Source organism: Pseudorca crassidens, chromosome 16, assembly GCF_039906515.1.
Source record: "Pseudorca crassidens isolate mPseCra1 chromosome 16, mPseCra1.hap1, whole genome shotgun sequence".
Lineage (NCBI taxonomy): Eukaryota > Metazoa > Chordata > Mammalia > Artiodactyla > Delphinidae > Pseudorca > Pseudorca crassidens.
In genome coordinates this window covers 34,060,782-34,085,018 of record NC_090311.1, presented here as the reverse complement: position 1 = coordinate 34,085,018, position 24,237 = coordinate 34,060,782, and the positions used below count along the sequence as shown (strand labels likewise).

Below are 24,237 nucleotides of genomic sequence, written 5' to 3'. Positions count from 1 at the left end.
ACCATCAGGAGTACAGTTAGCAGAAGATGGTCATAGCATTTAAAATGAACATGTATCTACATTTTAACTTGATAATTTTTGTTGTTGTTGTTTTTGTTTTTACTGTAACATGGATAGTTACTCTCTTTCGCAAACTATTCCCTGCTTTCTTTTACTATTTTTGTCTCATCAGTATCAGGCATTTAAATTGTAGTAAATTGATACAATTCTTTTTTTTTTTTTTTTTTTTTTTGCGGTACGCAGGCCTCTCACTGTCGCGGCCTCTCCTGTTGCGGAGCACAGGCTCCGGACATGCAGGCTCAGTGGCCATGACTCACGGGCCCAGCCGCTCCACAGCATGTGGGATCTTCCTGGACCGGGGCACGAACCCGTGTCCCCTGCATCGGCAGGCGGACTCTCAACCACTGTGCCAACAGGGAAGCCCTGATACAATTCTTAATTTTTATTGATAAATGTAATTTATGACTTGCTCCATGTAAACTATTCCTCAGTATATGATGCTTTAAATCAAAACCAAACCTTCAAGCCAGGCAAGTCATAATCTATAAATATCAGATATATGGAAAATAATTTCTGGTATTCTTAAGCCCTTAGTTATGAATTCTGAAGTTCTGTTAAATGAGGCTATTACTACATGACAGAACTCTTTGGTCAGTGAAACTGTTGACATGGTTTAGTGACCAGTAAAGAATTCTTTGTTTTGGAAAGAGGGAAAGGGAATTCATATCCATGTCACCTGAAATGAGAAGGGAAATACATCTAAGGTTTTTAGATAAGAATTAAAGCAACTTTAGCTTTCTGTCCCTGGACGCTGCCAAACAAGCACTGTTAAAGTCTGCCCTCTCCAGGGCCCTCGTGTCTAAGTCAGAGTCGCCCGAAGAGCCCGAACAGCTGCGGAAGCTCTTCATCGGAGGCTTGACTTTGAAACAACCGATGAGAGCCTGAGGAGCCATTGTGAGCAGTCAGGAGTGTGCACAGACTGTGTGGTAATGAGGGATCCAAGCACCAGGCACTCCAGAGGCTTTCGGGTTGTCACGTATGCCACTGTGGAAGCGGTGGGTGCGGCCATGAAGGCAAGGCCACACAAGGTGGATGGAAGAGTTGGGGAACCAAAGAGGGCCGTCTCAAGAGAAGATTCTCAAAGACCTGGTGCCCACTTAACTGTGAAAAAGATTTTTGTTGGTGGCATTAAAGAAGACACTGAAGAACATCACCTAAGAGATTATTTTGAACAGTACGAAAGTGATTGAAATCATGACTGACCAAGGCAGTGGCAAAAAGAGAGGCTTTGCTTTCGTAACCTTTGATGACCATGACTCTGTAGACAGGATTGTCATTCAGAAATACCACACTGTGAATGGCCACAACTGTGAAGTAAGGAAAGCCCTATCTCAGCAAGAGATGGCTAATGCCTCATCCAGCCAAAGAGGTCAAAGTGGAAGCTTTGGTGGTGGTCGTGGAGGAGGTTTTGGTGGGAATGACAGCTTTGGTCATGGAGGAAACTTCAGTGGTTGAGCTGGCTTTGGTGGCAGCCGCGGTGGTGGTGGCTATGGTGGCAGTGGGGATGGCTATAATGGATTTGGTAATGATGGGAGCACTTTTGGAGGTGGCGGAGGCTACAACGATTTTGGCAGTTACAACAATCTTCAGATTTTGAACCCATAAAAGGAGGAAACTTTGGAGGCAGAAGTGCTGGCCCCTATGGTGGTGGAAGTCAGTACTTTGCCAAACCATGAAACCAAGGTGGCTATGGCTGTTCCAGCAGCAGCAGGAGCTATGGCAGTGGCAGGAGGTTGTAATTACTGCCAGGAAACAAAGCTTAGCAGGAGAAGAGAGCCAGGGAAGTGACAGGGAAGCTACAGGAAGCTACAGGGAAGCCGTAAACATGTCTTTTTTAAAATGTGCTGTATGAAGTTAGTCTACTCTGAAGCCATCTTGGTAAACTACACCAACAGTGTGAAGTTAGAATTTCTTCATGGTGATGCCAGGTTCCAAATTTATTTACAACCTGCTTGGGTGGAGAAGACATTGTCTTCAGAAACCTTGGTGTAGTTGAACAGACAGTTACTGTGTTGTGACCTGGAGTTCACAGTTAAAAGGGTCACCCAGGGCTTCCCTGGTGGCACAGTGGTTGAGAGTCCGCCTGCCGATACAGGGGACACGGGTTCGTGCCCTGGTCCGGGAAGATCCCACCTGCCGTGGAGCGGCTGGGCCCGTGAGCCATGGCTGCTGAGCCTGCGCGTCCGGAGCCTGTGCTCCGCAACGGGAGAGGCCACAACAGTGAGAGACCCGCGTACCGCAAAAAAAAAAAAAAAGGGTCACCCAAGCAAAGGAGTTTTTTGGTTATTAATATGATTGTTGGCACATCCTATGCAATATATCTAAATTGAATTATGGTACCAGATAAAGTTCTAGATGGGAATGAAGCTTGTGTATCATCCATTATCATGTGTAATCAATAAATGATTTAATACCCTCTTGAGGGAATTCCCTGGCATTCCAGTGGTCAGGACTCGGTGCTTTCACTGCCATGGCCTGGTTCATTCCCTGGTGGGGAAACTAAGATCCCGCAAGCTGCACAGCACGGCCGAAGAAACAACGAAACAAAACCTTCTTGAATGGAATGAAAAAAAAAAAAAGAAAGATAGCAACTTTAAAATAAGATTATTTGTTTCCCTAATTGATAAGCATGAACCTTTTCAGATAAAAGGTTAATATTGGAAATTAGTACAAATGATAGTTAACATTTATTGAGCAACTCACTATGTGTTTATTCCTCCCACCAATGTAGATACAGGTTCTATTACTAGCCTAGTTTTCTAATGAGGGAACTGAGGCCGCAAGAGCATCTTACAATAGTTAGATCCCCTTACAGCCATAGTGGTGATGATACTGCCTGAAAGGCATCCATTTTTGAGGGGCTCTTCTATATGTTTCTAGAACATATTCTTGCTGTTTGAAATTGCAACAAGTTTACCTTAAACCTGCCTAGATCTTTTTAGGTATGTAGATCAGCTTTTTATTAATTAGCTGTTTTGAAATGTTTAAAATTGGCAAGCAACTGTTAAAAAACAAACAAAACGGGACTTCCCTGGTGGTCCAGTGGTAAAGAATCCACCTTACAATGCGGGGGATGCGGGTTCAATCCCTGGTCAGGGACCTGGGATCCTGCATGCTGCGGGGCAACTAAGCCCGTGCACTGCAACTACTGAACTCATGCACCTTAACTAGGGAGCCTGCGTGCCACAAGCTACAGAGCCCACATGCTCTGGAGCTGTTGCACCACAACTAGAGAGAAGCCTGCATGCTGCAAGGAAGAGTCCACACGCCGCAATAAAAGATCCTGCTTACCTCAACGAAGATTCTACATGCCGCAACTAAGACCCGACACAGCCAAAAAAAAAAAAAAAAAAAAGTGCTCTTAAAAACATCCTAATATTTAAAAAAAAATTAGAAAAAAACCCACCTATGCCGTGAAAAGTATTTTAGCATGAGTGGTTTGACTTCCCTGGCTTAAAGGAAGCAAGTTTACTAACTGAGCTATTTCTGAGATATTCTAGAACTTGAAGTTAGTGCTGACAAACCAATGATGTAAACTCTGAACACCTGGTTACATGTAGATAAATCTGAAAATACCTGCATTTCCCTCTACTTTGAGATTAGTAAAAATACTGACACTCTATTCATAATCAAAGTGTTAGATGTATATTGTCAGCTGATGTGTTATTCAGAAATGTGTTTAAAGATCCCAAGTATGAGAAAAGGTTAAGCTCTATTTATTTATTTGGCCACACCTCGAGGCTTGCGGGATCTTAGTTCCCCAGCCAGGGATTGAACCCGCACCCTTGGCAGTGAAAGCACAGAGTCCCAACACTGAACTTGTCAGGGAATTCCCTCTATTTACATTTTATTTATATGATCCAACTAAGTTCTGTAAAATGTTTCAGCTCTATTAACTGATAATATTTTTGGACTTCTTGACCCATTAGATTTTCAGCATTACTTTGTCTTCTGGTAGTGTTATCAGTTAAGAAGCAACTATGTATATCTGTCAAAGTGGTTCTCAAACACAATGTGACGTTTTGGTGTATTTGGTTAGTTTTGAGGTACTCGGAAAGTAACTTGTTACTTATGGTTAAAATATGAAAGTTTGCTAATTATTTACTTTTTAAAAAAATGCCTGTAATATTACTATCCTTTTAATGTCACTTCTACAAATCTCCTGTATGTGAGAGAGATGGAGTTAAAGATCTCTTGTCAGGAATTTTTATAATTCTCACCTATGGGAAAATACTTTATATCAGTATAGAAAAAAAGTTTAACTGTTATAATTTCAGTCTTTTCCTTCCCCACACCTTTCTTACAGGAACTTTGCCAGTTAATCAATCTTTGGAAGGAGAGATTCTGTGCTTTGGAAGAAAAGTGTGAAAACATGTGGAAACCACTTAGCAGTGTTCAAGAAAATACAGAGCAGTAAGATGTTTTAAATTTTTTTTTAATATATCTTTTCTGAATAAGTTGCAGTCTTTATAATCTCCACTTTCCCCCAGATACTTCAGTGTGTATCCTAAAAACATAAGCTACTATCTTATATAATAATTATTTTATTTAAAAAATTTTTTTTTTTAAATTTTTTTGGAGTATAGTTGATTTACAATGTTGTGTTAGCTTCAGGTGTACAGCAAAGTGAATCATTTATACATATGCATGTATCTATTCTTTTTTAGATTCTTTTCCCAAGCAGGTTATTACAGAATATTGAGTAGAGTTCCCTGTACTATATAGTAGGTCCTTATTAGTTATCTATTATAACAGTTATTTTAAATTAGAAAATTAATATTGAGAACTACTATTATCTAATATACAGACCTAATTCAAATTTTGCCAATTCTCTCACTAATGTTCTTTATAAGAAATGAAAAAGATTTTCCTCCTGGTCCAGGATTTAATTCAGGATCACACATTGCATTTAATTGTCTTGTCTCTTGAGTCTCCTTTAATCTGGAGCAGTTCCTTAGTTTTTTTTTTTAGTTCCTTAGTTTTTGTCTTTTATAGCCTTTTCTTTTTCAAAGAGCATAGAATATTTATTTAGTACAATGTCTCTCAGTTGGGGTTGGCTTTCATGATTAGTTGCAGTTGTCAAGAAAACCACAAAGGTGGTATGTTCTTAGCGCATCTCAGATATCAAGAGGTTTAACTTTTGTAATTTGGTTGTAATGTCCTCTAGATTTCCTTTGCAATTAATAAAGAACATAAGGGGAGATACTTTGAAACTATATAAGTATCCTGTTCCTCTTAGAATCTATTGATATGTATTTCTGAAACAGTTATGATAGTGATTATCAAATGATCTTTTTTTCTAATCCCATCATTCCTTCAGCATTTGTTAGTTGGCATTCTACTGAGAAGAAGAATTTTCCCTTTGTCCTGCCATTTATTCTTTTTTTTTAAATAAATTTATTTATTTTTGACTGTGTTGGGTCTTTGTTGCTGCATTCAGGCTTTCTCTAGTTGCAGCGAGTGGGGGCTACTCTTCCTTGCAATGCATGGGCTTCTCATTGCAGTGGCTTCTCTTGTTGCGGAGCACAGGCTCTAGGTGCGCTCGCTTCAGTAGTTGTGGCACACGGGCTCAGTAGCTACAGCTCGCGGACTCTAGAGCGCAGGCTCAGTAGCTGTAGCGCATGGGCTTAGTTGCTCCACGACATGTGGGATCTTCCCAGACCAGGGCTTGAACCTGTGTCCCCTGCATTGGCAGGTGGATTCTCAACCACTGCACCACCAGGGAAGCCTCCTGCCATTTATTCTTATTCATTTATTTATGTTAGCATGTACTCATGCATTCTTTTATCCTCTGGGTATAGTCCACTATTATTTATTCTGATGTTCAAATTATCCCAGTTTTGACTAGTGAGAGCCTCTTCAACTTGTCTCCTGTGTCCTTTTGATATGATCTGTCCTTTTTGAGCATTTTCTTACTTTCTGATATAGCAAGATATTCCAGGTATCTTGTACTTTCTCAGCCCCAGCTCTGAAATCATATTAATATAAACCAAGATCTGGGCACTAGGTGTTCTTATTGCTACTGTGGTGTCATTTCTTCTAAGGCTCCCAAGGTGGACATAGCTAGAAATACATGTGTGAATGTGTATATATATGTGCACTTAAATATCTTTCTTTTCTGTATTTGTGCTCCCTTTTCAGACAGAAACCTGGCTCTCATCCACAATATATCTACCTATTTGCTCAATTTTAGAATACACATTAAGTAATTTCACAGTTTCTAACCCATATCCGTGATGAAATATATACTGACTAATTAGAGTAGGGTTTGGCAAACTATGGCTGCTGAGCCGGATGTCTGCTACTTCAAGTAATTTTATTGGACACAGTCAAGTTGGTTTACTCAATCTGTCTATTTGTTTATGTGTTGCCTTTAGCTATCTTTGACTGCCTTTGCACTGCAAAGGTTACATCAAAGACTATATACCTGTAAACCTAAAATATTTGCTATCTGGATTTCTAAGAAAAAGTTTTTAAGAAAAGCTGATTCCTGCACTAGTGTTCAGTGTTCCTTTATAGCCTCATTGCTTGCCCGTCTCACATCCTTATCATATATTCCGATCAGCCTTATGTTTTCTTTTAGAAATTTTATAGTTTTATGTAAGATTTAAAGACATGATCTATTTTTAATTTTTTGTATAAGGTATGGGGTTTGTCAAGATTCAGTTTTTTGCCTATAGATATTCTAAACTAATGAGGATAAGGGTATTCTGATATTTACCCCTATTTTTGCCCATTAAATTGTTCCTTTCTGAAGTTCCAAACAGGTCTGCTGGCCACAAATGCTATTTTCCTTTGTCTGAGAATATCTTGACTTTCCTTTTATTCCTGAAAAATATTTTCACTGGCTATAGAATTCCGGGTTGACAGGTCTTTTCTTTCAGCACGTGGAATATGTTGTTTCATTTCCTTTTGTTCTCCATGAGATGAGAAATCCAATTATTTGAATCCATGGCATTCAAATGATTGTTCACCTATAGGCAGTTTCTCTGTAGCTGCTTTTAACATTTTTTCTTTGTCCTTAGTTTTTAGAAGTCTGATTATATTGTGTCTTTTTTTTTTTTTGTGGTACACAGGCCTCTCACTGTTGTGGCCTCTCCTGTTGCGGAGCAAGGCTCCGGACACGCAGGCTCAGCGGCCATGGCTCATGGGCCCAGCCACTCCGCGGCATGTGGGATCTTCCCAGACCGGGGCAGGAACCCATGTCCCCTGCCTCGGCAGGCAGACTCTCAACCACTGCGCCACCAGGGAAGCCCCTATATTGTGTCTTCTTATGTATTTCTTTGAGTTAATCCAATTTGGGTTTGCTCAGCTTCTTGAAATGTAGACTTATGCCTTTCACCAAACTTGTAAATTTTCATCCATTCTTTCTTTTCTTTTTTTTTTTTTAATCCAAGAATTGTTTGTCTGTCTGTTTGTTTTTTGGTGGCACTGCTTGGCTTGTGGGATCTTAGTTCCCTAACCAGGGATTTAACCCGGGCCACAGCAGTGAAAGCACTGAGTCCTAACCACTGGACCACCAGGGAACTCCCTTCATTATTTCTTTGAACATTTTTTCAGCCCTATATTTTTCTCCTCTGCTTCTAGAACTATGATGACACAAATGTTAGATCTTTTATTATGGTCCCATAGGTCTCTGAGGCTATAGATACTAGTCTATTTTCTCTTTGTTGATTGATTGAGTAAATCCTGTAATCTATCTTTGTCTTTATGTCCACAGACCCTTCGTTTGTCATCTCTAACCTAATGTTGAACCCATTCAGTGAGGTGTTTTATTTCAGTTACCGGTTTTTTCAGTTTATAATTTTCATTTGCTTCTTTTTTCTTAAATCTCTTCTATTTCTTTTTAAGATTCTTTCTTTTTTTTTTTTTTAGATGTGTTTTCTTTTTTTTTTTTTTTTTTGGCTGTGCCTCGCAGGCTGTGGGATCTTAGTTCCCCAACCATGGATTGAACCCAGGCCCTTGGCAGTGAGAGCATGGAATCTTAACCACTGGACGGCAAGGGAATTTCCTTTCGATGTGTGTTTTTTTATTTTTTTTTAATTTTTATTTTATTTAATTTTTCATACAGCAGGTTCTTATTAGTCATCAATTTTATACACATCAGTGTATACATTTCAATGCAAATCGCCCAATTCATCACACCACCATCCCCACCACCCCATGGCTTTCCCCCCTTGGTGTCCATACATTTGTTCTCTACATCTGTGTCTCAACTTCTGCCCAGCAAACCAGTTCATCTGTACCATTTTTCTAGGTTCCACATACATGTGTTAATATACGATATTTGTTTTTCTCTTTCTGACTTACTTCACTCTGTATGACAGTCTCTAGATCCATCCACGTCTTAACAAATGACCCAATTTCATTCCTTTCTATGGCTGAGTAATATTCCATTGTATATGTGTACCACAACTTCTTTATCCATTTGTCTGTCGACGGGCATTTAGGTTGCTTCCATGACCTGACTATTGTAAATAGTGCTGCAATGAATATTGGGGTGCATACGTCTTTTTGAATTATGGTTTTCTCTGGGTACATGCCCAGTAGTGGGATTGCTGGATCATATGGTAATTCTATTTTTAGTTTTTTAAGGAACCTCCATGCTGTTCTCCATAGTGGCTGTATCAATTTATATTCCCACCAACAGTGCAAGAGGCTTCCCTTTTCTCCACACCCTCTCCAGCATTTGTTGTTTGTAGATTTTCTGATGATGCCCATTCTAACTGGTGTGAGGTGATACCTCATTGTAGTTTTGATTTGCATTTCTCTAATGATTAGTGATGTTGAGTAGCTTTTCATGTGCTTCTTGGCCATCTGTAAGTCTTCTTTGGAGAAATGTCTATTTAGGTCTTCTGGCCAATTTTGGATTGGGTTGTTTCTTTAATATTGAGCTGCATGACCTGTTTATATATATTGCAGATTAATCCTTTGTCCATTGATTCATTTGCAAATATTTTCTCCCATTCTGAGGGTTGTCTTTTCGTCTTGTTTATGGTTTCCTTGGCTGTGCAAAAGCATTGAAGTTTCATTAGGTCCCATTTCTTTATTTTTGTTCTTACTTCCATTACTCTAGGAGGTGGGTCAAAAAAGATCTTGCTGTGATTTATGTCAGAGAGTGTTCTTCCTATGTATTCTTCTAAGAGTTTTATAGTGTCCGGTCTTACATTTAGGTCTCGAGTCCATTTTGAGTTTATTTTTGTGTATGGTGTTAGGGAATGTTCTAATTTCATTCTTTTACATGTAGCTGTCCAGTTTTCCCAGCACCACTTATTGAAGAGACTGTCTTTTCTCCATTGTATATCCTTGCCTCCTTTGTCGTAGATTAGTTGACCAAAGGTGCGTGGGTTTATCTCTGGGCCTTCTATCTTGTTCCATTGATCTGTGTTTCTGTTTTGTGCCAGTACCGTATTGTCTTGATTACTGTAGCTTTGTAGTATAGTCTGAAGTCAGGGAGTCTGATTCCTCCCGCTCCATTTTTTTCCCTCAAGACTGCTTTGGCTATTCAGGGTCTTTTGTGTCTCCATACAAATTTTAAGATTTTTTGTTCTAGTTCTGTAAAAAGTGCCATTGGTAATTTGATAGGGATTGCATTGAATCTGTAGATTGCTTTGGGTAGTAGAGTCATTTTAACAATATTGATTCTTCCAATCCAAGAACATGATATATCTCTCCATCTGTTTGTATCATCTTTAATTTCTTTCATCAGTGTCTTATAGTTTTCTGCATACAGGTCTTTTGTCTCCCTAGGTAGTTTTATTCCTAGGTATTTTATTCTTTTTGTTGCAGTGGTAAATGGGAGTGTTTCCTTAATTTCTCTTTCAGATTTTTCATCATTAGTGTATAGGAATGCAAGAGATTTCTGTGCATTAATTTTGTATCCTGCACCTTTACCAAATTCATTGATTAGCTCTAGTAGTTTTCTGGTGGCATCTTTAGGATTCTCTATGTGTAGTATCATGTCATCTGCAAACAGTGACAGTGTTACTTCTTCTTTTACAATTTGTATTCCTTCTCTTCTCTGATTGCCGAGGCTAGGACTTCCAAAACTATGTTGAATAATAGTGGTGAGAGTGGACTTCTTGTCTTGTTCCACATCTTAGAGGAAATGCTTTCAGTTTTTCACCATTGAGAATGGTGTTTGCTGTGGTATTGTCATATATGGCCTTTATTATGTTGAGGTAGGTTCCCCCTATGCCCACTTTCTGGAGAGTTTTTATCATAAATGGGCGTTGAATTTTGTCAAAAGCTTTTTCTGCATCTATTGAGATGATCATATGGTTTTTATTCTTCAGTTTGTTAATATGGTGTATCACATTGATTGGTTTGCGTATATTGAAGAATCCTTGCACCCTGGGATAAAGCCCACTTGATCATGGTGTATGATCCTTTTAATGTGTTGTTGGATTCTGTTTGCTAGTATTTTGTTGAGGATTTTTGCATCTATATTCATCAGTGATATTGGTCTGTAATTTTCTTTTTTTGTAGTATCTTTGTCTGGTTTTGGTATCAGGGTGATGGTGGCCTCATAGAATAAGTTTGGGAATGTTCCTTCCCCTGCAATTTCTCAATGTTGGTACCTGTTATCTTTATTCATTCAAGTTGTGATTTTCCAGAATGGTTTTTAATTGTATCTTGAACATTTTGACTATTATGTTAGGAGGTTCAGAATCCTATTTAAGTCTTCTTTTTTAAGTAAGCAGGTCCTGGGCCACTTTTTTGGGCTGTGGTTCCAATAACAATTTAATTTTCAGAATATTAGCAGTTTTATTCTGGCATGCTTCGTTCCTATGCTACGCATATGTGAAAAATATGTATTCTGCTTTTTTTTTTTTGCGGTACGCGGGCCTCTCACCGCTGTGGCCTCTCCCGTTGCAGAGCACAGGCTCCGGACGCGCAGGCCCAGCGGCCACGGCTCACGGGCCCAGCCGCTCCGCGGCACGCGGGATCCTCCCGGACCGGGGCACGAACCCGTGTCCCCCGCATCGGCAGGCGGGCTCCCAACCACTGCGCCACCAGGGAAGCCCTGTATTCTGCTTTTGATGGATGAAGTGTTCTAAACACATCAGTTAGGTCAAGTTAATTGGTAGTGCTGTTCAGGTCACCTGTATCCTTACTGAGTTTCTGTTTACTTATTCTATCAATTACTAATAGAGGGGTGTTGAGATCTCCTACTATAATTGTAGATTTCTCTATTTCTCTTCTCAATTCTGTCAGTTTTTGCCTCATATAAGTGATGCTCTGTTGTTAGATGTATACACAGTAGGGTTGATACATCTCTGATAATTGACCCTTTTATCATTATGTATGGTCCCTTTTTATCCTTGATAATTTTCCTTATTCTGAAATCTACTTTGTCTGAAATTAATACAAAAACTTCAGTTTTCCCTTGATTGCTATTTGCATAATATAGCTTTCTCCATTCCTTTACTTTTGGCATAAGTCTTTTTTTATTATTATTTTTTAATTTTTGGCTGTGTTGCGTCTTTGTTGCTGCACACAGGTTTTCTCCAGTTGCGGTGAGCAGGGGCTTCTCACTGCGGTGGCTTCTCTTGTTGCGGAGCAGGGGCTCTAGGTGCAAGGGCTTCAGTAGTTTTGGCTCGCGGGCTCTAGAGCACAGGCTCAGTAGTTGTGGTGCATGGGCTTAGTTGCTCTGTGGCATGTGGGATCTTCCCAGACCAGGGCTCAAACCCATATCTCCTGCATTGGCAGGCGGATTCTTAACCACTGTGCCACCAGAGAAGTCCCTTGGCCTAAATCTTTATATTTAAAGTGGATTTCTTATAGACAACATATAATTGGGTCTTGATCTTTTATCGAATTTCACGATGTATGGCTTTTATCTGTGTGTTTAGACCATTCTCATTTAAAGTATTGATATAGTTGGCTTAAAGTGTACCATTTTGTTTTCTATTTGTTGCATCGTTTGTGCTTTATTTCCTTTTTTCCTTTCCTAATTTAAGTTGAGCATTTTTATGTTTTCATTTTATCTCTCCCATTGACTTATCATTTATACTTTTAGAATTACTTTTTTAAACTGTTTTTTCTAGGATTAATAATATATATTTTAAAATAATTTTAATCCACCTTCAAATAATTTGCTGTTTCATGTGTAATGGAAGGACCTTAACAGTATATTCCCGATTCCTCCTTCCTGTCTCTTATGCATTGTTTTCATGTATTTTACTTCTACATATGCTATATTTACCCAATACATTGTTACTCTGATTATTTTCTTTTTCAGTATGGCTTCTAGAAATTTTTAAATTACATATGTGGCTCACATTATATTTCTGCTGAATGATTCTGCTCTAGAATTCTGGCTATCACCTATCCTACTACCTAACTCCTATCATCTGTTTTTCAATCCTGTTGTTGGTCCTATTCATTATATCATGTTTCCACTCTGAATTCTTCTTTCTAGATTCTTAATCTAGAAAGTGTTTCTTTTATTCCTAGTGGGTTTTGATTCCTTGAGGGGATAGATTTGTGTTGATAGCCTCCAAGCTTACCACTTAATTTTCTTTTCCTTTTTCAATTATTTTCACTTAATTTGTAGTTGAACTTCCGCTTTCAGCACATTTGCTTCCTCATGTGATTTGCTCACATGGTGTACCATCTAGTGGTAGTAGAGGGTAACCTTCATTCCCCAAAGTTTAACTCTGCTCCTGTGAGATGACTTTGAATGCTATTACAGGGAACTTTACTGAGAGAAGGAAGCCATCAATGAATTTTTTTTTTTTTTTTTTTTTTTTTTTTTTTGCGGTACGTGTGCCTCTCTCTGTTGTGGCCTCTCCCATTGCGGAGCACAGGCTCTGGACGCGCAGGCTCAGCAGCCATGGCTTACGGGCCCAGCCGCTCCGCGGCATGTGGGATCTTCCCGGACCGGGGCACAGACCCATGTTCCCTGCATCGGCAGGCAGACTCTCAACCACTGTGCCACCAGGGAAGCCCCATCAATGAATTTTAAATGTATATTTTGATATTAGTTTTATATTAGGGTTATGTTACATTGTACTATGTGTGCTATATGTATAGTTTGTCTCACCCCAATATAATTTTCTGTTAATTATTAGGTACCTTTATAGTTGACTGTGTTTTATAATATTTATAATTTTTATGATTTATTTTGTATCATAGGCAAGGCAAAACTGCGTAAGAACAGAATAACTAACTGATTGTGGACAGTTTTGGGACTAAACTAGAGGCTAGAGGCTGTAGGAGGTGTCCTTAAGTACCATAATCTAGTAGGAGGAGTAAAACACATGGGCAGTGTTCATTTTAATAGCCATATAGTTAATATTTTAAGAGGTACAAAGTAAAGTGTCATATCTGGAAAAAGTTTTATAAGAAAAGAGATATTTTCAAAGGTCATTTAGTTGTAGATGTGATGTCAGTCTGCTGTGAAAAGACAATTAAGGGCTTGGGCTCTGGAATTAGACTGCTTAGGTTTGAATGTGCCATTTTTGAGCTGTGTGATCTTGGGCAAGTTATGTATCCTTTGAGTCTTAGTTTTTCAAGTTAACAGTGTTATTCTCTTTTCCTATAGGAAATCTAAAGATATAATCAGCAAAACAACTTCTCACAGTGAAAAATTTGGTGCTGATTTTGATGACTTGTCAGCGGAACTCAGACATTTTAACCAGGAAGGTACAAAACTGGTTGAAGAGTCTGAGAAACACTGTGATAAACTCAGTAGCAACCTTGAAATAACATCTCAAGAGACTGAACAGAGATGTGAGGCTCTGAACACAAGCACACTTTATTTTTCTGAACAGTGGGTATCTTGCTTAAATAAAAGGGAAGAGGAACTTCAGAATTTATTGAAGGTAATAACTTTATAACTGGAACCTCATTTGGGGAGAATAGTGATAATCAGAAAATTAAATATTCTTGGCTAAGAATTGGTTTCAAAACACATGATATTTTAAAGTATAATGTTTTTGTTTTTGTTTTGCTGCATTGGGTCTTCGATGCTGCACGCAGGCTTTCTCTAGTTGCAGCGAGCGGGGGCTACTCTTCGTTGCGGTGTGCAGGCTTCTCATTGTGGTGGTGTCTCTTGTTGTGGAGCGTGAGCTTCAGTAGTTGTGGCTCACGGACTCTAGAGTGCAGGCTCAGTAGTTGTGGCGCAAGGGCTTAGTTGCTCCACGACATGTGGGATCTTCCCGGCCCAGGGCTCAAACCCGTGTCCCCTGCACTGGCAGGCGGATTCTTAACCACTGCGCCACCAGGGAAGCCCCTAAAATATAATTAATGACTTAAAATTTTAAGTGTAACAGTTGGTATGCTTATATATGATCTTGTTTCACATATGTTTCCTAGATCTTCAAATTATTTAACATTTACCTGATCTGTCCTATATCTATCTGTGGTTTTTGACTTGTTAGTTCCTTCAGTTAAGAGCACCCCATCTTTTGATATATAATACTTTTCACCTATGTATGCTTTTTACTTTTCTCCAGGTACATTCAAACCTGTTATTGCTTTAATTATTTAGGATATTGTTCTGGTTACTCAGAAGATATCTGATAGATTTGTGGGTTTGCTTGAACTTAACACTTGCATGAGCCCTTTGTGGCTTGGTTTTTCTTCTGTGCAATAAAATGATTTTACTAATATTCTCAGGAATTAGGTAAAAGAATTTAAGTATTTTAAGCTATATAAGCTATTTTCACTAAAAGGAACCATGACTAGTGGAGAAATAGGTAATTTCAGGTTTGGAGCAGGAAGTGTACCAGATGAGCCTACAGATCTTGTCATACCAGAAAGTGAGGAAGCTGTTAAAGATTAGTGCGGCTGTGTCAGAAAGACTTAGGAGCCAACTTGATGACACTCCCCTGTTTAAAGGTGGTACAATTTGAGCATCAAAAAGAGTAATTGCTACAATAGATTAAGATATGTCAAATATGTTAAAATTGATGAATTCATAAAAATTTCATTAGTCTCCTTTGGATCACGCTAGGGAAGCAAGGAATGATTCTGAGAAGTGGTAAATAAAGGGAAACAATTGAGCATCCATCTGTCTTTCCTGAAAGAACTCTATCTTGGTTCAACAGGGTAATGGATGAAGAAAACTGTTTCAAAGAAGAATCCCAGCTAATAAAATGCAGAAGAAATGACAGGATTAGGATATCACAATTTTGCAACCCTTAGTGAAATAATCCCTGTGGACATTAATGACTGCTTACACCATTTGATCAAAAGCTGAAGGAGATGTTTATAATTAAGAGGGTGACCACACTCTAACACACGGATTAGTCTTCTTTTTTGGGATTTTAGTTCCCCGACCAGGGATTGAACCCAGGGCCTCGGTAGTGAAAGCGTGGAGTTCTATAACCACTGGACCACCAGGGGGTTCTCCACACTGATTAATCCTAATGTGAGAGACATGACCAGGCATTATGTGCTTTCAGTACCACCTATGAAATATTCTTGCCCAAAAGTTAAAAACTTATTTAGATCAAGCCTTTAGATCTAACTAATTTGTAGAAAATACAGAGGACAGATGAACATGTGAAAATAACAGCTTAGAGGTGCAATTGACAAAATCCAGAAATTGAGATATTCAGTAGAACACAAAGACCTGGTTTCTTCAATGAAAATTTTTTTCAAGGAGAAAAGTATGAGGAAGGATAACTTATATCAAGAAGGAGTTAAGACTAGAGGGCCTTAAGCCCCGGTTTTCCTGGGATAGTCCTTGTTTATATCTATTGCACTGGGGTTATTACTATTAATGGCCCTTTTTACTCTGAGAATATCTCAGTTTAGATGATAAATTATATAGTCAATTAAGACATATCAACCAAATATAATGATGAATTCTGATTCAAACAGAACAAGTCTGAAAAAGACAATTGGTGAAATTTGAACACTGACTAGACATTTGATATAAAGAAATCAATGTTAAATTTTTTAGAAGTGAGAGTGGTCTTAAGAAGCTCTTAATGCTTAGAGAAGTATGCTGAAGTAAATGGATGAAATGGTATAAGATTTGCTTCAAAATAATCCTGGTGGAGAGCAGGAGTAAGTGGCCAATCTTGTTTGATCTATATCCCATGTAGTAATAAATGTTGAGGCTGGGGAGTGAATATAAGGGAGTTATTATTATTATTTCTACTTTTGCAGTTTCTAAACCTTTTATTATGGAAAATTTCAAGGTAAGGAGAAGTTAAATATTGCATAAAGCACTGACAACTTTGATTTTAATAATGAAGTCTCATTTGCATCATTTACAGGTTGTACAACAAGGTTGTGAGGCTTCAAGTTCAGAGATTACTGAAAAATTAATTGGACATAAAGCAGCTAATGAGAACCAGCATAACATTCTTCTTGGTCAGATAACTATTGATGAAGAAGAATTAATGACACAAAGTCAAGAACTTAATAAAACCGTAAAAATTGGTTTGACTAAGCTTAATTGCTTTCTGCAGCAGGATCTGAAACTGGATATCCCAACAGGTACTTTAAAAGGGAAATGGAATTGTTAAATTTTTTGAAGTTGAATTCAACTGTATACAGTGCTAGATGTTCAGAAAAACAAGGTCCTGCCATTGCCTGATAGAATTTGCCATCTCACTCTGATCAACTCAAATATAGAAAAATTAGAACCCCAAAATAGCTTTGATCAAGCATTAAATGATGCATATGACATATACGCCCAAACACTTGGGCATCATAATTCAGTAAAAGTTTACAAACATTCAGGGAACTGGCTTTGGTTAAGAGAGCACATTTTAAAAGCAAATAAAAACAACCATCTATCTAGCACTGTTTATAAAAGGACATTTTAATACCAAAAATAGTGGAGGAATGTAATTAAATAAATCTAGTTTAATGCAGAGCTTACCACATTGTACATTTTCTCATGTGTACCTCTCATTTTGTCATGACTGTTAGATTGGCATTTAGGAATTACCATTTTGGGAGGTCAGAGATGGCAAGGATCACTGTAGGCTATAATGATTCAGGAATGCCTTCATGAAAGAAGGTGTAACCAACTGTTTCACACAGGATGAGTAATTGAGTTATTCATTAGATTGTGGTAGGGGTTGCACACCCTGTAAGTTTAGTAAAAATCACTGAGTGAATTTTGTGGTGTGTAAATTACACTTTAAAGCTTTTTTTTTTTTTAGCAATTATAAAAGAGGATGGCACTAAAGGGTGTCAATTTATTTTTTCCCCAAAACTCTTGATATTTAATGAACTTTTCAATGAAATTAGGAATATAAATATTAAGTGAAAAGGCAAGTGCCTGTGTAAATTATGAGAGCATGAGTTACTATAAAGAAATGTAACTGGTTAATATTTAGCTACCACCAAATTTAGTGAAATGATTATCCCTGTCAAACTGATCATGCTGCCATTCCTCAGAGCACTCTGAATCGTTTTAGAGCCTATAATACATCTTCTATACATGCTCAGAGATGGAAAATTTCATGTTTTGGTGTAGGTGGAATCTTGAAAATGGTTGAGTCTATTTAAGATCAGTTGTCAAGTTAGGAAATATTTTAAGCAACATATGCCTGACAGATAGCAAGACTGATTCTCATATGTGGCAATGGTTCTATTTTTGGAAGACAAAGACTTATTGGGAGGTATAAGTTCTAGCATTAAAAAAAATACCTTACTCATATCCCACACTTCAGTTTTTACCACTTATGTCTACTAAAGGTATGACACCACAGAGGAAAAATTATTTATACCCATCAGCACTGGTGAGAACCCAGCCACGTGAACAGCTCCTTGATCAGTTGAAAAGGAAACAGCCTGAGCTGTTAATGATGCTAAACTGTTCAGAAAACAACAAAGAAGAGATCAGTCAGGTAAAATTTATTTTAGGCATCATAATTTTAGAACTCTCCCATGAACTCTTTAAAAAAAAAAAAAAATTATTTATTTATTTATTTAGGTTGTGCCAGGTCTTAGCTGCGGCAGGCAGCCTCCTTAGTTGTGGCTTGTGGGCTCCTTAGATGCGGCATGCATGTGGGATCTAGTTCCCTGACCAGGGGTCGAACCCGGGCCCCCTGCATTGGGAGTGTGGAGTCTTATCACTGCACCACCAGGGAAGTCCCTCCCATAAACTCTTGATGTCATCTTCACGAGAAGAATTTTATTCTTTGCCCTTCAGTCCTACCCTGTCTCATTAAGGATAGTTGACTGCTAAGCCTGTTTCTTTTAATTGGGCAATTTTTTATGATTAGACTTAGAGATAATTATAATAGACAATGTTTATGTTATGCTGATTATGTGCCCGACACTGTTCTAAACACTTTACATACATATTTACTCAATTGTCTCAATAACTCTATAAGGTGAATGCTAGTACTATCCCCATTTTAAAAGGTGAGGAAACTAAGAATTGCCTTGTCCTAAGTCACAAGGATGGAGCTGGAATTAGAACCTAGCTCCACAATTTGTGCCCTTAACTATAGTGATTATAGAAAAGTTGGGAAATTGGAGAGTAACAAAGAAGGTAAAAAATAAACTGTAATCTCTTTATTCTGAGATTACCATATTTAACATTTTATTATAGGTACTTCTCTATATGAACACATAATAGGAATTATTTTCATTACTTTGTAGACTTCCTACTGATTTTGTTGAGGTTTAACTTTTATGTAATGGACATTGTGTTATTTTCAAAGAAGAAAACTGCCTTTACTTGTGTGAAGGTTTTTAAGCCCTGGGACTTAATCACTCATCAGCTTCTTATTTTAGGACTTGGATGAAGAAAAGGCAGTTCTGGTGCACACTGTTGAAGAACCTCTAAGTCAAGAGCCATCTGTAGACACTAGTTTGGATTGTTCATCAAGTTGTGGGGTTCCATTTTTCCAGGTACCTGATTATATCCTATCAGATAACCTTTCCACATCTGATGTAAGTCAGTCATTTGCTATTCAGTATAAAGGGATTACTCTTGGTGGGTGGAATAGAAAAAATATTTCAGTCATTCCTTTGGGATGGCTTGTTAACTTTTCTGATTTAAATTATTTACACAAGTATGATAATCGATTAGGGGTTTTTGGTAGGATAAATAAAGGCAAAATATGACTTAATCCCATCCTTAGCTGGTAATATTCTGCTGTTATATTTATCCCTTTTCTGCTTCCTACATACTCAGAATGATACTAAAAACAGTCATTTCTCTCTTCCCTCCACCTTTGACATGGAAGTCCTGGAGCCTGTCTCTGTCTATGATCAGACTTTGAAGGCTAAGAAGTTTAAAAGATTGAGAGACCGAATGCCTCTCTGTTAAATGACTGATTCTCCAACTTGAGGCTTTTCTCCTATTCACTATTCCCCCACGTAGCCTCCTGCCTTGATCTTGTGTGTTTAAATCCCATGCCCTCTCCTATTACCTTTTCATCACTGTTGGGAGTATGGCACTGTAAACTATCTACATCTTTCCCTCTAATTTGAAGTCATGAGCCTAGACAGTCTGTGAGGTAAGGATTTCCTTACTTACATAGGACATTGATGTCTACATTTTATAGTTGAAGCACTGCTTCTGATATGTATATGCTTGTACCTGTCTTTAATAGACCTGCAGGCCTCCACCAAGATCTAAAGATTCTCCATCCCTGATTTAAGCTGTTAAAACTTCTAGTTCAGATTTTATTAAATTCCTCTCTGTCTGCATCAAGGCAGTTTTATCTCCAAAGTCTTCCTAACTTTTGCTTCATTCTTTACTATTAGAAAACTCTAGATATATTTCTTTCTATTTATTGACCCTCTCTTCTATCTTATAAAGTTAAGAAAAGGGGGAAAGTTAAGAGAAGGGAACCTTAGTGACTACTTAATCCCTGTTTGGAAATCCTTTCGTTATTAAAGTTTATGATGTTTTGAAGGCCAGGCTTAGTGGTTCGGCTATGGCAAAGAAGTTCCTATAGTACCAGAAAAGACTTGGGATTGGATTTTAGACCTTACCTGAAGTCCAGAAATTATTTTTACTCTGATAGCAGTCTGATATGGGGAAATTTTCTGGGTTAAAAACTTTTAAGTTGGTTTATGATTTGTCTAAGAATTGATGAGTGGGTCTACAATGAAAGTTGTCAGTTACTTAAAGCCTCTCTAAGGGCAAGTACAAGGATTCCAATGAAATATTTCCAAATGAGAAATATGAAATAAGTTTTTTTAAAGATAAGATACAACTTAAATAAAAAGTGCCTTGAGGTAGCCTGTATATCAGATTCTGTGCTTAAAATAGAATTGCCTTTTTTTTTTTTTTTCGCCCTCACTGCACCTCTTGTAGGATCCTAGTTCCCTGACCAGGGATTGAACCCAGGCCCTCAACAGTGACAGCACGGACTCCTAACCACTGGACCACCAGAGAATTCCCAGAATTACCATTTTTGTACAATAACAAATCTTTGTTTCCCGAGAGCAAGATTTCTAGCAGCCACACTGTTGACATTTTGAGCTGGATAATTCTTTGTTGTGGTGACCTGTCCTATGTATTATGTTTAGCAGCTTCCCTGGCTTTTGTCCACTAGAAGCCAGTAGCAACCACCTAGTTTAACAACCAAAAATGTCTCCAGACAGTACCAAATGTCTCCTGGGGTGCAAAATCTCCCTACTGAGAACCATTGCCCTACAGTAAAATGTGTAATTATTCCTTGGAAAATCATACAGAAAATTAGTATTTCTTTCTTCCCCCTCTTGGTAATAAAATGAAAATAATAAATGATAATAAATAATAAATAATAATAAATAATAAATAATAATAAATAATAAATGAAATAAAATAAAATTTCTACTTGCCAAATTGTTGGCTCAAATTTGTGCTGAGTGTTTTCTGAAGTTTTCCACACCTAATTTCTTGCCTATAAACCAGAGAACTTTGAAAATAGAATATGATTAATATGTATCAGATGTTACTTTATATTGACTTAATTTTCCCCCTTAAATCCACAGCATAAAAAATCACATGGAAAAGATAAAGAAAACAGAGGCATTAATCCGCTGGAGAGGTCTAAAGTAGAAGAAACTATAGAGCAATCTGTTACGAAGAGCAGATTACCTCTACGAGCCCAGAACAATTTTTAGTTAACTTGAGGACTGGTAATTTTACTTTCTAAGAAAAATGAAAAATAAAACCTGTAACCCCAGAACTTGAGCCTTGTGTATAGATTAAAAATGAGTAGAAAATATCAAGGCAGTACTGTAAATTTAGTTGAATTTATTATCTACCCATTTTTTCTGTCATTGCTGTAGTTTACTGTATATTAAGTTGGGTTTCATTTGGGATTTGCATTGAGTAAATATGTATTTCTAGCTTTTGATATAAAATAGCTCTTTCATAACAAATGAAAAATATTTTTCTAGTATATTACTAAATAGCAGATATATAGAAGCTGCAGTGTTCTTTTAGGCTTGAACTTATATAGGTAAATATCACCAGCGCATGGTTTTAGGAAGGACCATATCCTTTCTTTTCTTTGTATGATTTAATTATGTTTATATTTGCTTACCTCCTTTCCTAGACTGTTTCATTCTGCCTTCTCAGCAAACTTTCTCCCTTTTTTTGTCACCAAACCATTTGTAGCGCTACAAAATGGTATCCATTATTATTATGGGATAGCCAGAATTTTACCTAGAAATCTTTTACACTTTGCTGTGGTTATCTCTAAAATTGCTGTCAACAATAAACACAACCCTAGAAGTATCCCTTCCTTCAATATTTTAATTTGTTTCCCCCTAGATATGAAAGCATTTCATTCCTTTATGAGGCCTAACACATTAGTCCCCACAGAGTTCATAAAAAGCCATCTTCTCCAGAATATAGATTGCTATTATGAGAGAACTACCTGGAGTTCTGATTAATGGCTATGTGACCCTATTTTGAAGCCTGTATCTTGTGCAAAAGGTCAAAGTGTTTAAGTGCTTTTTGAAGCTATTAATTATGACTATCATTTATATTCATTTACCTGGTGAAACTTTTTGTTGTTCTTTGTATATAATAAAATATGTGTGTATATATTTTTTGCTCTTGAAATCTTAACCCTTATTAGAAGGGCCCTGACAATTTTGATCTGGCAGCCAAATTTCTGGAAGTTGGGATGTTTCAGCATGAAGAACCAGAGCACTTAGAAGGAATATATGTGAAGAATAAATTTTTTACACACATCAAGTTTAAGTGTATAAATTCAGATTTGATTCTGATAGCTAAGTAAAACCAAACCCTGTTGGAGAATTAGAAAATCTGCTACTTCAAGGAACTAAGTTTGCCTTGCAGAGTACTAATTATCTTAATAAAAATGATCATATAATTTCTCTGCAAAATCAGATGTCAACATAAGCTATGGATAATATCTAAAAATATAAGCTACCCTCAGTAAACCCATGATTAATAAATTTGGTTTCTACATTAACTTATTTGTCTCATTATTTCTTATTTGGCAATGGGTATGTTTACAGAGTTAAGCCGGTTGTATTAAAATTCCTAAAATAAACTTCTACCGAAGTACCAGCAAGGAAGAAGGGCCTTGGTAAACATCCCGGCTTTCAGTTGCACTTGAAGGGGCTATGATTTAGTGTAAGATTAATGAAAAACAGATTGGGCCTCACAGGGCCTGAAGTCCAGCTTTAAGTCATCTCATTCCCTAAGTTTTAAAGTTATCTAGGAATGCTAATGCAACTGGTTGAACTGCCTGACAGAAGCAAAAATAAATCTGGAGAATTTTAACATCCAGAGCCTTAAATTAGCTCTGTAAATTGTTGTTGTTGTGGTGGTGGTGGTACGCAGGCCTCTCACTGTCGTGGCCTCCCCCGTTGCGGAGCACAGCCTCCGGACGTGCAGGCCCAGCGGCCATGGCTCACGGGCCCAGCCGCTCCGTGGCACGTGGGATCCTTCCGGTCCGGGGCATGGACCCACGCCCCCTGCATCGGCAGGTGGACTCCCAACCACTGCGCCACCAGGGAAGCCCTGTAAATTTTAATATACAATGTCAAGGACTCAAAAAATAACCCTCAGCAAAAACAGAGTAGGTAGCTTCAAGGACCCATTCCTCCTCAAAGGCAGAAACATTCAGAAACAATTTTGTCAGAACTTGGAAGCAAATGTTGAATCAAGAACAAAGTAACTTAAAAACTAGGAAAGCTTTTTGGTGTTTTACTTGCCCTTGTTACATTCCCCTTCCCAGCTCTGTGGTGGTCTTGAAGACATGCAGAAGCCCATCGTTCTCAAAGAGTGAGACCCTGTTCCCTGGTCATGAAGGAGCAGAGGAGATCTTAATCTCAGAAAGTTGTTTGTTGAAACCTGTCTAAGCCAACCTGAAGGACTGAAGCAAGGCACTTTCCTTTGTTTCATCTAACTCAGAACTCAGGGTGGAAAAATGGCAGGTATTTCTCAAAAATATTGTAAGGCAAATGAACAACCTGCTGCCACCTTTGGCAAAGGATTACAGTTGAGGTAAATAAAGGAGTGCCTAAAGCCTGAGAGGAAAAAATGGGAGAGAATTTCCTAGGGAAGTTAGGCTACTCAAAAACAACAGTGTATACTAGGGAACTGAGAAAGCCATCAGTTAGGCCAAGTTGCATGGTTAGAAAAGACCTGAGAAGACCTAAGTGTTCACTGCTGGCTGAACTCTAGGCTCAGCACAAGCAGGAAGTGAAGGCTAAGCTGATTTAAAATGACCTAGCTAAGCACTTAAAGGAGTGCTCCAACACAACCAACCTACAAAGACTGGGAGGATTTTTTTTTTTCTTTTAATCCTTGTTTTATGTATTTATTTTTTGGCTACTAGCATTCAAGAAAATCTGTCAACACACTAGCTGAACACAAGCAAAAAAGTCTTTAGAGACTACGTAAGTCAAAGAATTGAGACTTTACAAAAGAATAGTTTAGAAAAGTCACTAAATAAATTGCTACAGCCCACAGCAAGGAACAAAAACAAACCCCAAAGCATGAAGAATCTGATTTCCAAAGTTACCCTATTACAATATTCAAATGTTCAGTTTTCAACAAAAACTAGGAATTATGCAAAGAAAGTATGGCTCATTCACAGAAGAAATGAACATAAACCATCCCTGAGGGAGCACAAACTTTGGACTTTAAATCAACTGTCTCATATATGCTCAAAGAGCTAAAGGAATCCAGTAGGAAAATGTCTCAACAAATAGAGGATATCTGTGAAGAAACCATAAAAAGGAACCATACAAATTTGGAGCTGAAAAGTA

At 37.9% G+C, this 24,237-nt stretch overlaps 1 protein-coding gene and 1 pseudogene across 1 annotated transcript in view; both read left to right on the top strand.

The window, feature by feature from the left end:
• The window catches only part of KIF11 (kinesin family member 11), a 49,935-nt gene extending 27,505 nt beyond the window's left edge, over positions 1–22,430 (top strand). The window contains exons 17-22 of the mRNA XM_067709988.1: positions 4,367–4,473; positions 13,610–13,889; positions 16,296–16,518; positions 17,731–17,882; positions 18,778–18,894; positions 20,974–22,430. Coding sequence (XP_067566089.1) covers positions 4,367–4,473; positions 13,610–13,889; positions 16,296–16,518; positions 17,731–17,882; positions 18,778–18,894; positions 20,974–21,105 — 1,011 coding nt within the window. The 3' untranslated portion in view covers positions 21,106–22,430. The remainder of the gene's footprint in view (positions 1–4,366; positions 4,474–13,609; positions 13,890–16,295; positions 16,519–17,730; positions 17,883–18,777; positions 18,895–20,973) is intronic.
• On the top strand, positions 27–4,358 carry LOC137209473 (heterogeneous nuclear ribonucleoprotein A1-like; annotated as a pseudogene).
• Positions 22,431–24,237: the final 1,807 nt, after the last annotated feature.